Raw genomic sequence first — 13,260 nt, forward strand, 5'->3', positions numbered from 1 at the left:
TCTTAGATCATCCATGCTATACTTAGCCAAACTTAGATCTTAGGAAACAAGATTGCATAACAACTCAAAACAAGAATTTGCAATGAAAATCAGATTCTCGGGTAGAATGACCTTCACTCACTTAAACGGCCATAACTTCTTCGTCAAAATAGGTATCAGTGAACCGTAAAATGTTCTGAAAAGTAGACACCCGTGGCTTTCCAGTGACATAAGGTTCACAACCTCATCCGATCGGAGCAGTTCACAATGCTCTGTCGAAGTTGACTGACTTGCAAATTTCCGGACAGAACTGTCCTACTTTGCTAAAATGGCCATAACTCACTCAATATGATAGCTATGAACGAAAGGTTGATGTCCCTTGAAAGTATACACATAGACCTTTCCAACGGTACTAATTTCACCATATTTCATCGAGCGAGCTGTCTTGTAGGTCTCGTTGAAGTTGACCTACGAAACTGGACAGATTCTGATTTGTCACATTTAATGTGTCTTTCGCGAAAAGAATGGGGGAATGGACCAATGAAGGACTGATTTTGGTCCAAGACAGAACCGTACGCATTCTCTACGCTACCAGTGTCGACTGCTACACCAAGGCGTACGTTGATGTTGCTGGAGCTTCTGGCGGCGTTGGTGTGGATAGGATTTGTGTTGGTTCACTAAGTGTAGAACTAAACCCGTGTCAAAGAAGCAATGCAAGTCCAATGACAATGCATAGGCGCATAGTTAATCACGTCATAATGAAAGCAATAGTGTCCCAACAACACTAACATGTAGGAATGTATAGCTCATTGAATCTCTTCATCATCTATACTTAGACGGAATAGAGAATCAAGAATTAGCTTCATATGAACACATATAGGTATGAGTTCTTGCAACCGATTGTACTACGTTCTCTCGAACGTCGCAATCTGATTACATAAGCTCTCCGTGGTCTAGAGGCATTTAAAGTCCCTCAGGCACTCTCATATCTGCGTCAAGATCCCTTTACAGATATTCTATGACCACTATCATATGCTGCAAATCAGTTTTCATGGACACTACTACTGATCAAGTAGCGGAAAGAAATTATGTCCATAACGAGAGAATATAACTCATCGTAGTCAATACTAGGATAATGAGACAATCTTTGCGCCATAAGTCCTGCATATATCGCATGACTTCATCTTTCTCATTACACTTACGAACAACGACCAACATAACAAGTCTAGTTCAGCCTGTATTGATTCTTTCCACTTCGGTCAAGTTGCTCATCGTTGATGCTTTACAACGGAATAAGAGCATAAGCGAATACATCATCAATCATGGGAGATCAATACATTAAACACACGCGCGCGTTGTATACGATCAATTCGTGAGAGTTCTATTCTTCTCTAATATCAACAAAATGAGTCTGTAGTGTCCCACAGAAACTTAGTTGATACACATGTTTAGAGGATATCTCTTGATGATGGGCGAAATACTTGTGCCTACGCACTTCGCTTCTTTCTAGTTTTGATTCTAGAGAATAATGGTCTCCCCCTCATCTAGGCAGGAGCCAAGACCGAAGCTATGACCCTTACTAGTCCATCTTTGCGTTTGCCGCCCTTGTTTTGTGGTGCAATGCCACGTGCGCCGACAACACCACAGCGTACGATGGTGCCATCGCCGGCTTCCTTCCCACTGTCAGAGATGGTGCCAACGGTGCTAGGACCAGGTCATATGAAATTCTCTCATATTTTGAGAGTCCCAACCTTACCGGCACATCACAGCATTTATGTGCGATCTCGTCACTTTCGCAATATCGGTAAAGTCATTGAGCATCGAATCTTTGACTTTCTGGAGGTCGATAATGCGTTGCACATTTACTCACTTTGAGTAGTGCGGGATCTTAATAAGACATAGTGCCACACCACGTCAATTCCTGGCGTTAAAACCAGAATGGGAGCATTCCATATCTCCCCCTAACGACGGGAAGTATGTCTCATCAAAGTGACCGTCTGCTAATATCGCAGGATAGAGATCAACGGTTGTAGATTGGAAATAGCGGACAAGTGTTGGTGATTCATAAATCATAACCAACCAGAATACTTAATCGTTTCAAGTAGACCCATTGAGATAACTACAATAGAGGCACATAAACAACTTTAACCAAATAGGCGTTAGTGAAAAGAACGTTGGGACCGTATCCAGTGACCATCTTGTACGCACTAAACGTTTGGCAAGTTGTGGGTCTGAAACGAATAAGTGTCGCTGCATGCAACATCATTACATATCTCCATGCAAAAATCGGTAGGTTAGTACCCATAACCAAGTCCGAGCTCTGCTAGATCGTGCAGTGAATGAACATGAGGAATAATATGTTCAACGACGATCCCCGTAGATATGCAAAACGAAATCATCAAAGTCGTGGAGGTGAACTCTCCAATGGTATCCATTCAAATAGATTTGAGAGGATAGGAAGGGTGGTGAGCCCTTAGTATGATGATCATAGCTAAAAACTTTAGCGAATGCAGCGTTTCTTGTGGAAAGCAAAGCGACGTGTGACCAACGCGTCGATGCTCTTAACCTATACCATAAAAATACCGAAAAATATCCGTATTCGGTTGGATAGGGTCCACTAATGTCACCTTAAATACTTTGTAAGAATTGAATGTTCTCAGTTGGAGCCTTAGCAAATAAGGACTTCCTTGAAATCTAGCAAAAGAACAAGCTTTGCAAAATGAGCGATTGGCATCAGAGATTGTCATGGAGGCATTAGAAGACACGGGAGGCATCACAAGCTCCTGTGAAGGAGGGGATGCCGCCACCAACGGCCTTAATGCCATGGAGCCACCGAAATAGGCAGGCTCGGCCTCACCGTGCATGGCACGGATAGGCTCGGCCTCACCGTGTGGAGCATGGGTGAGGTGGTCCTCCAATCGCTTCGTGAACATGAAAAATATATGATAATGTGAATTTCAAAGAACTCGAATCATCATATCTTGTTCAAAATGACTAAAAAAACGATCATGTCAAAACCGAGAAGACAGTAAAACCGAACCCATGATTCAAAGAATCTTGAGTTACATAAAGCTACTGCTGCAGGCAAGCAAAACGATGTCTACAGGCTAACAAAGCTACTGTCGAAGCTTGAAAAAGATACTGTCAATGAAATCTGACAGATTTATTCCTCTCCATTCTTAACACAAATATCAAGATGAAAATCCATCATTGGCATGTATGGCCTTTAAAACTTAGCAAGGCACGAAGATATAGAACACAATCTCCGCACGAGATCCGTAAAACAACTACCTGCGCCGTAGGACAGAGTGGGTGGTTACGCAATTAGCAAGACACTCGATTTCACGGCGGGACATTCTCAAAATGAAGATTAAGAGAGTCAACGACGCGGTGAACTTCTCTACACAATACGCCGTAGGATATTGTAAGAGAGGGGATTGAAACAAATGGCAATCCCATCGAATGTATCACATGGCAATAGAACTACATTCTTCAACTCAAGAGTTGGAAAAACATGGTATTGGAGCAGTTGAATACCAAACAATTTGGGTGGTAAAAACCATCCAATTGGTGCGGGTGGTCACCAATAATAATAAAATCATTTGAGCTATGAAACGACTTGGAGAAAACCGGAAAATTGACCGGAAAACCATGTCAAATTAACTCAAAACCGGGTGAATTTTGGACTAGGTAAACATGGCAGCAAGAACTGCTGAGATATGCCGGAAAAATGACGAGAAACGACGAAAAAAAAACGTCGGAAAAACTCGTCAGAAGCCGGCGGCACCGATTGCCAGAAATCCGATCGGCGGTGGCCGGACCTGGCCGGTATGGAGGCCGTAACTTCAGGTCCGACAGGGAACGCCGTCCGGAACCGGATGGCGGTGCCGGAAACGCCGGCAAATGGCCGGAAGGCAGCGAATAAGCCGGTAAAACGACGGAAAACGTTCCGGAAACGCCGGAACAGTAACCGGAAAAAACGACGTCAATTTTGACGTTCCGAGGTCCGTTTTCTAAATTTCAAAGTCCAAAATCACAATGTAGTGCTATTGGGGTCCCATGTAACCCAAAAGCGGCCAATTTAAAAACCACGTGAGTTGCAACGTTGACCATGCATGCTAAGCCAAGGCAAATAAAATTCTCACGAGTCAATCTTGTAAACAAGAAATACGAGAGATTTTATAGAATATGCCAATATTTAATACAACACAAACAAGCTTCCAATTCCAATAGACGACTTAAGCTAAAGTCGAGCAATAATCATGGCAATGCCAACGTCATACTTGAAAAATAGTAAGCAGAAAACATAGTCAAAATAGATTGACTAATCAAAAGTCCGTAGCAACAAAATCTTGCATATCGGATTGGGCGGAGCCTTAGCCTGAGGCTCAAAAATGTGCTTACTTGAGAATGGAAGAATGTTACATTTCCATCTCCAAAATTCCCTCAAGAAATAGATACAGGTGCCAAAAATGGCATGTGTTTCTTTGATGTGGAGTATACATCAAGGTCAACTCTGATAATACAACGTCATAGACGTTCATTAAATCACTTTTAAGTGTGTCCCATAGAATTCTTTATTTTTGGGATCTTTTGTCAGCAAATAGTGCTGCATCAGAGTAATGAATCAACTCAAATAAATGAGTACGTAGACCTTGGGATTATCGTTTATAGACATGAGTTTAAGAAACTCAAACATTCAAATAACAGTCGCGATGGCGACGCATCCATAAGAAACGAGGGTTGTATAGGTTTCGAATAATCGAAACTATTCAAGTATGTAACCGGAATTAGAAGGGTTGTGATGTATATGGTCATAAAATAATCGATGCATATCGGCGATTCTCATGATCGCACCCAAAACAGCGGTGCACTCAGGCGACCACACGAAATCGATATCTTCCTTTTTAAATAATAACGTGACTCCCCCAGGACCGTCACACAAAAAAACGTCGACCAAGAGGGGAATCATATCACTCTTTGGTCTCATCGGCGTTATAAGAAAGGCCGGAAAAGAAGACATGAAAAAAGGCTAATAGCGCCCGATAATTTATATATATATATATCTTCAAAAGCAGCAACTTTAAGAAAAACATACTTATTGGTCTGCCAAATAGACCGCATATAAGTAAATTGCTCTGCAAATCGATCGTCATGCATGAAGTTGCTTGTTGAATTCCTTTTCGATCTTCGTCCGATGACATAAAAATCTTGGGAGGATACGATCGGAATCGTATGTAGATGGCAAAAGTATCGTCCATCTCGGCATGAATGTCATCACCATAGTACGACGAGTAATCACTTTTCCTATGCAAGCACGCGAAACAGAGTTAGAAAACGAAAACGTGCAAATAAATGATTTAATAAGCAATAGGAAAAGAAAAAGGAAAAAAGAGAAATAGTTTAAAGGCCCAAAAGGGTAGAGAAGACGGGAGTAGCTTCTCTTGAGCGAAGAGTTTGCTTGTGCAGTTCGCGTTCATTGCGTATATATGCGGGAGGAGCAATTTTGAATCCTCTGATGCGGGGTTTGTCGGGGCAAAAAGATGTTTTTGCGGAGCGAATGCGGAGGATACCCTGCGGGGCTGCGGAGGCTGCGTGCAGGGGCAGCAGGGGGGTCGCAGGGGCTGCAGGGCAGGGCAGCGTGCGGGGCTGCGGGGGCAGCGTGCAGGGGCAGCGCGCGGGGCTGCGGGGGCAGCGTGCAGGGGCAGCGCGCGGGGCTGCGGGTGCAGCGTGCAGGGGCTGCGCGCGGGGCTGCGGGTGCAGCGTGCAGGGGCAGCGCGCGGGGCTGCGGGGGGGGGGGGGCTGCGGTGCGGCGGCTGCAGGAGGTGCGCCGGCGAGGAGATGCCGGAGCTTGGAATCGACGGCGGCCGGCGGAGGAGAGAGAGAGAAAAAAAATAGGGCTCTAAAAGTTCAGGGTTTTTAGAGCAACGTGCTGATAACGTGTTTCAGATGAAATAATTGTGTATTATTAAATGATATGGGGGCCTATATATGCATTACAAAACCACAATCCCGTAGGATTCGGAGTCCTAATCTATTACGGAGATGCTAATCTATCTCCTAACAGGAAACCTATTAGGCTAAGACACACATAAGGGTAGAATAGTAATTCTCCCGGAACAATGGCATAATTATAGGATCTAGAAATGTAATTTAATATGAGAAACAAAATATAAAACCCAGTCACTTAATCACCATTATAAAATCTCAAACGAACTTAACGATCAGGCCTTTCTGCAAATTAGCCAGTTGAAGAATCAACTGATTGGTCCAGATATGGGATCTGTAGCCTTAATTTGCAGTTTCAGTTCGATACCAAATCTGCTCTATTTCAACCTCTTAAAGACATTCTGACCATCTATATCTGTATTTACATGAATATTGGATCTCTTTTTCCTTCCATTGGACTTTTCACACTTGCCTGTTTTGTATGTGAGCACTAATAATCTTATTACAAATATATTGACTGAAAGTTCAGCTTTGGATGATTAATATATATATATATATATATGATGTGTTCAAACACGTACATATAATTAATCTGCTCAGGTTATCGGGGATCATAATGTACTTCAGCAAGGATCTGGCTAGTGGTTAATAACTTAATATACAGTATGTGAATAATGTGATAGATCGATGGCCAATACATCATTTTATTTCATTTTCCATTCTTTTCCACATGGGTAAGATAAAGGAACTTTCCGCAACCAAAAGAAGCTTTGAATACATGAGAATTGAAATAGTTAAAATAACTTCACTTCACTGCAGCTTAAAGTAATTAACCAAGGATTTGCCATTCAATTCTTTCTCGAAGAACCTCTTAGGGAATTCCGAAAACTTAAATTCTTTGTAGAGAGCTGGCTTTTCCAGCGATACCAGCTCCGGCAGCGGACCAAACATGCCCTCTCTATTGCTCGGATTCAAAAACACAGCGACCGAGACACGCGGCTCATGGTTTGTATTTGCCAACACCCGGTGATCCACGCTTTTGTATTCCTCGTTCGAAATAATCTGATTATTACACATTATAAACAACTGTCTTAGTAAATCCGCGAATAAAACCCAAACGAATCATCATTAACGTGGTTTAAATTTTACCTGGAGTAAATCGCCAATGTTGATCACAAGAGCACCGGGGACAAGTTTCACATCGACCCAAGCTGTTAAACAGCAACAAGCGTGGCTCGTGGACCAACTGTACCGATATTGTCCCAACTTAACCACCTCACAGGTGTTGGGTTTTAATCACAAAAGGCCTCGGTACAATTGGTTATTATCCACCCACTTATAAGCTTTATTTTCTTTGTCACTTCTTAGATGTGGGATCTCTACTCTCCAACACGCCCCCTCACGTGCAACCTAATTTTTAGGTCTGCACGTGACAGATTAACATCCCACATACTGGGATGAAAGAAACTAAGGTCCAGTAACCAACGACACTTAGTGGTCATCCAATCGGAAATCCTCCTATGACATGACAAAGTGACACACAACTCGGGCCCACGAAAGATTGGATGCGCGACTGGAGAGGGACCCACTCTGATACCATGTTGAAAACTATATTAAACTTTCTTAATGAATCTATACATATTGATGTCCTATATATATAATGAGAAAACATCACTTACTATCCCACAATCCACTATCCCACAATCCCCTCCGTGATTCACGCCAACACAAGCATCACCGCGCTTAACCTGCAACCCACCAATGTGATCTTGAAGCAGCTTGGACAACAATCCTGGGAGAAGCAAGCCCTACAGTTAGATCAGGCTGCATGCATGGCGGATAGTAGTGTCCCCCCATCACCCTAGCTTCCAGACACGTCATCTCCTTCAGCTTCTGCGATGGCAGTCCCAGACCTTCACTCACCAGCCCTAGCAGCTCCTCTCCTAGACGTTCGATCTCCCGGTTCCATGCAACGATTTCGTCTCTACAAACTTTCGGGACGTCGTCGGCCGCCATCACGGGGCCGAGCCTCACTCGAAGCGTGTCGCTCCAGCTGGCAACTTTGGCCGTGAATAGGTCCACGTTGGAGAAATACGACATGCCGAGGCCCCTCCCTCTACGGTAGAACTGCGCTCTGACCTCCACCGGCTGCTCATGTAACGCCTTGATGGCGGCGATGGTGCGGTCCATAACTGCGGAAGGTATGCCATGGTTTATGATCTGGAAGAACCAAACCTGCGGCACGCGTACGCGGCATTGACTCGATCGACGATGGCGGAGTGGCGATCAGAGTGAAGGCCAGAGAGGTCGATGGTGGGGATGATTGGTTGGGCATCGGGTAGAGCCGTTCGGTTCAATTGCTGTAAGGTTTCGGACGGGTGGATAAAGATCCGAGGGATGGAGGAGACACCCGACTGACCCGAGTCGTAGAGGCCTTTGACTCCGAGCTTGGAATCTTCGACTTGCTTCACTTCTAGGGCTCTATCAGAACCAAATAAGGTACTATTTGCCACCATTTCCTTTCTGTTGTTTTCTGATCTCTATCTTTGAGATGATGCTATCTTCGTTTTATGATCCTAAGCCACAAGCAGTTCACCACATATCTGCTAACAGCGAGTGTTACGCACTTGCATAACACCGTCAGTTAATTTTTTTATATTTAATTTAAATTAAGGCTCATGTTATACCATGCAAGAATTTTCGAGAAATGACGTGTTCTAGGGTTTAGGCTTATAATTCAAACAACGTACTGTAAAGTCTGATGAGTAAAACATGCAAAATGCAAAATGAAGTAAATGAACATGTTTTACATGTAAACATATTGTCTTACCACTCTTACAGAGTTACAGTTACATCGTCACTGGCTTGTGTTTAAAACTTTAAATTTTGCAACTTTCATTTTATATTGCCCACTTTCTTCAATTTTTAGTATTAATTTGAACAATTTCTCCTTTATGTGAATGCCTGAATGGTGACGATTATAGAATCAAATTTTAGTTTCTATTATTGCACAAAAAGCTGCCACACATCTATACATTATGATCCATAAAAAGTATAATATCTAAGTGGACCAAACCTGAAATGAAAACCAAGTTTCAGCTGTCTTGTTCTCGGATCTAAGGAAATTAATTAATATATTTATATATGAAACCTCATTATCTATCTAAGAAAAACCTCATATATTTATATAGTAGACTTTGACTCATATGCAGATTTATTTTTGCTACCAAGACCATCTACAACCCATGGGCTATTGTGCCACAATTGGCACACTTTGTCTCTAACTGATTGGTTAATGTGTTAGTGTGCCAGAATTAGTCCGAAATGGTCATAAATAGTCATTTCAGGCTACTTCTAGCACACTTTTGTGACACACGAGCACATGTGGGTCCTGTCTCAAAAATTATTTTTTATCTTTTGTTTTAGTGAATAATTTTAAAAATACATAATAATATTGTTTAGTGAATATATATATTTAATTATTTGAAAAAGAAATTACATTTTTCTTGGTTGAAATAATATACAACAATATTAAACTTGAATTAAATTTGTATTTTCTAGTGTAATAACTCATTAAATATGTTGTAACACGTACTATTGATATAATACTAATAATTTTTAATGAACGGACAAACATTAATAACTTATTAAAACTAATAATTTTTAACTAAATTACAAATAAAAGTGACAAATATAGCAATAATTTAAAATAGAACGAATATTTTTCGATGATGCCTATTATCCGGAAATACCAACCGATACATCAAATGATCATGATTACTAGTATTTTGTGAAACTATTATTTATGTAACTTAAATTAGTTAAATTTCATGTAATTTTAATTTTTATGAAATAAAATTTGAAGTTTTAATACTTTTCACAATATATTTATTAAATTTATCATTTATAAAAATAAAGTTGTAATCAAATGATAATATAGAAATTTAAAGATACTAACCACGTTAAAAAATATTAAAGGTCTATATTGTAGCACACTTGAGTTGAAAACGGCTAATGTCACATTAATAAATAGTACTGATTTAGTGTGTCACAATGTAGTCGAGATATTACAAAATAGCGCTATGGATTAGAGATGGCTTAACGATACTTGACGGACCTGTGTGGTGGTCAACTTAGTACTAGTGATTTCTCTCTGCTGTCCTTTCATTTTGGGGAAATTTGAATTGGATATAGAATGGGTGAGAGATACGTGTCTTATTTATGAAAAATTACAATCAATTCGATCACATAAACCACTTTCCGGGTCGCTTCTGTTTTGGGGCCCGAAGGCCTGCACCAGTCAAGCCCAAACGAAAAAGCTCTCATATTATTCCGTTCGGCACCTCAAAAGCTTCAGTCACAAATTCGCAGTCTTTTTCCGCCAAAAACCGCGCGGCTCAAATCAGACCGCTTTTCAAATGCACAAGCTTCTCAAAACCAGCCATGCAATTCTCTACCCTATCCTCCTCAAAAGCCCCAAATCTCTGATACCCATTTCTCAATTCCACACCTCCAGTAAAACCCTAGCTCCTAATCCCAAGCTCCAATTCGTAGTCAATCAACTTCAAGAGCTCCGGTCATCAAATGAGTTGCTCTCGGCCTCGGACTCCGACGAGCCGTCTGGGTCGGCCAACGTGGAGGATTGTGCGGTCCAGATTTCGCATCCGTGGCGGGAATGGGTGGACCTGATGGAGCTTTTGCTGAGGAGAGGCTATTTTCAAGGAGAGGAAAACCCGTTTCGAAATGGCCAAGTTGGCCCGAAGGAGTCCAACCGTATTCGGACCGCTTGCCTTAACTTTGCTAGGGACCGGTCCGGTTTGCTGAGGTAATCATGTAATTCAGGGTCATGAATTGCAATTTTAGTTTCCGAATTTTGATTCAATTGTATTTGAAACTATCTGCATTGATGAATTGGTTTAGAATGTGTTAAATTGGGGGTGTTTGAACTTAACAAAAAGGTTAGAAATGAGTAGGATAGCTTGGCATGTTTCGATTTGTAATTAGTAGTTATGAGATGGTACTAAGCCTTAGTCCAATTGTTTTTTTGTTGTGACCAGGTTGTTGTCGAGAAAAGATGTCCAGATTATTGCAGGGTATGGATGCCTAAGCATAGATAGGAAGGTTGTCAACTCAGGAAAGCGGCTAAGGGCGCATGTCGGCATTGATGAAGGAGATGTAAGTGTTTTCGTCACAGAGTATTTTCTTCAAGGTTGAGTGAACCAATATGCTATTCGAATGTGGAAAATATTTAGTATTCAGTTATTCATCTAAGTGACTTGTGAGAGTGTAAGGCTTGAGATACAAGTAGGATTTATCGTCATGTCTAATATGAACAAAAATTTGGGCAGGTGTGCAGCTCCTGCAGTTTGAGAGGCGATTGTGAGAGAGCATATGTGAAGGCCCGTGAAGATGAGGGTGGGCGTACTGTGGATGTCATGCGATTCTTGTTGACGCATGGGCTTGATCCCCGTACTGAGACAGTTGGGAACAAGGCATCTCTAAATAGAAAGGTCAAAGAGTCAGTGAGAAGATTATTGAAAGAGATGGTGGAGTATAGCACTGAGAAGCTTGATGCCAATCTCCCAGAGAGCACGACTTTAAAAAGGGTTGAAACCTCACAAAATAATGCAGTGCCACAAGAAAAATGCAACTTAAACGTTCCAATGAAGCAAGGCGACTGGATATGTCCCAAGTAAGTTGACAGATGGTTTCTTGTTGGTTACTTAGTTATGATAGTATGTTGGCATACTTGACTTTTATTCGTGCTTTGGCAGATGCAACTTTCTAAACTTTGCCAGAAACGTTAAGTGCTTACGTTGTGATGGTCTGTTCCAAGAGAGACTGGCAAAACTAAGGGAGGATCAGGATCATCTTCCATTGAAGAAGGGGGACTGGATATGTGAGAAGTAATGGGTTACTTCCTCAACATGTGGCTTCATTTCTTAAGAAGATATTTAGTTAATTTTCTTTTTTATATGATTATAGATGCAACTTCCTAAATTTCGCCAAGAATGGTAGATGCTTGCAGTGCAAAGAGAAGCCACCCAAGCGAGAGCTAAATCCTGGAGAGTGGGAGTGCGACTCGTGAGTATTTCATGAATTAATTGCCATTTGCATTCAATCATTTTGCATGGAAATCAATGCTCCACTACGAAAAGGTTGCTGTTTTCCTCTTCTTTTGTATATAATGGAAAATACATTTTGTGCAGCTGCAATTACGTCAATTTTAGGAAAAACATGCTATGCTTAAAATGTGATCACAAAAGGCCCAACACTTGTGCTGAACCTGTACGTGAAGATGGAGGCTACCATAGGAGTAATAGAGTGAGTTTTGGTGACATTGATGTCAATGATCGATCCAACTCCGGACAAGGTAGACATGGTCAAATCAGAGGTGCAGGCAGGTGGAGATTTGTGGTTGCAGAGAATGATGATTGTAGTCACCAAAACTCATCAGATAAGAAATCTAGATTTGTAGACTTTCCGATTGTAGGAGGTAAGACTGAACTGTCTCAGAATCCACAAAAGAGGGACAAATGGAAGTTGAAGATGTTAGAGAAGAACAAAGGAGGCGCAGTAGATATAGCTAGTGATGATGAACTCAGGTCTACCAGTACCGTGAGAAGAGTATTGCTTTCTGATTCTACAGATGATGAAGAAATGGCCGACTGGTTTGGGGTTAGAAAGATGGAAACAGAGGCTTCCATCTAATTCTAACTGATTCCATCAAAGCTGTTTTACTTCCTCACTGCAACTTAAAGTAATTTACCAAAGATCTGCCATTCAACTCTTTGTTGAAGAACCTCATTATGAATTCGGAAGCTTAAAATTATTTGTAGAGAGCTGGCTTCATAGCCACTGTAATACTGTAGCCCTCGTTTTATAATGATCAGCTACTGTTGATGGTAACTCTAAATTGATCGTCATAATCACTTGGGAGTTGGGAGAGTGTTGAACTGTTAACTATGTTCTCTAAATTTTAGAACCTTGCGTTACGTCGGCACTTGCGACGCATTCCTTAAGAAGTTATGAGGCAGTCACTGACTAGTAGGTCGTAGGGACAAGGGAGTTTGGTGAGGTCGATGCTTCACGTTATGAAACACTGATGTGCTGATTGACGTTATGCTTTGTGAGGGCAGCTGTTGATATGCATGCTCCTTCAGTCGTCGTACCCAGTTGATGCTCAGTCTTATTCATAACCATTCACCGACCAAGTACCTTTGGAATAGTCGTGTACTCCATAGAGATATGACGCTTAATTTAATGCTTCCGGAGCTGGGAGATCACTCGATATCAATGGTGGGACTTGTTCGGTTATTGTTGTTCGGGTCT

At 41.6% G+C, this 13,260-nt stretch overlaps 2 protein-coding genes and 1 pseudogene across 2 annotated transcripts in view; 2 read left to right on the forward strand and 1 right to left on the reverse strand.

Annotated features, from left to right (window-relative positions):
- The window catches only part of LOC126791313 (21 kDa protein-like), a 114,250-nt gene that overhangs the window by 21,272 nt on the left and 79,718 nt on the right, over positions 1-13,260 (forward strand). The window lies entirely within an intron of this gene.
- LOC126791321 (1-aminocyclopropane-1-carboxylate oxidase homolog 5-like) lies at positions 6,739-8,447 on the reverse strand (annotated as a pseudogene).
- Positions 10,316-12,756, forward strand: LOC126791296 (zinc finger protein VAR3, chloroplastic-like). Its single transcript, XM_050517730.1, has 6 exons — positions 10,316-10,753; positions 10,986-11,103; positions 11,277-11,620; positions 11,703-11,834; positions 11,914-12,012; positions 12,138-12,756. Exons 1-6 carry the CDS (start codon positions 10,347-10,349, stop codon positions 12,637-12,639), a joined length of 1,602 nt encoding a protein of 533 aa, XP_050373687.1. The 5' UTR covers positions 10,316-10,346; the 3' UTR covers positions 12,640-12,756.

This window comes from Argentina anserina, chromosome 4, assembly GCF_933775445.1.
Source record: "Argentina anserina chromosome 4, drPotAnse1.1, whole genome shotgun sequence".
In the NCBI taxonomy this organism is placed as follows: Eukaryota; Viridiplantae; Streptophyta; class Magnoliopsida; order Rosales; family Rosaceae; genus Argentina; species Argentina anserina.

Bases quoted from the DNA above. Each gene is read 5' to 3' on its own strand.
- LOC126791296 (XM_050517730.1), top strand. From the start codon at position 10,347: ATGCACAAGCTTCTCAAAACCAGCCATGCAATTCTCTACCCTATCCTC. The intron at 10,754-10,985 runs GTAATCATGTAA...TGTTGTGACCAG, and splicing joins GACCGGTCCGGTTTGCTGAG to GTTGTTGTCGAGAAAAGATG. The intron at 12,013-12,137 runs GTGAGTATTTCA...CATTTTGTGCAG, and splicing joins GGAGAGTGGGAGTGCGACTC to CTGCAATTACGTCAATTTTA.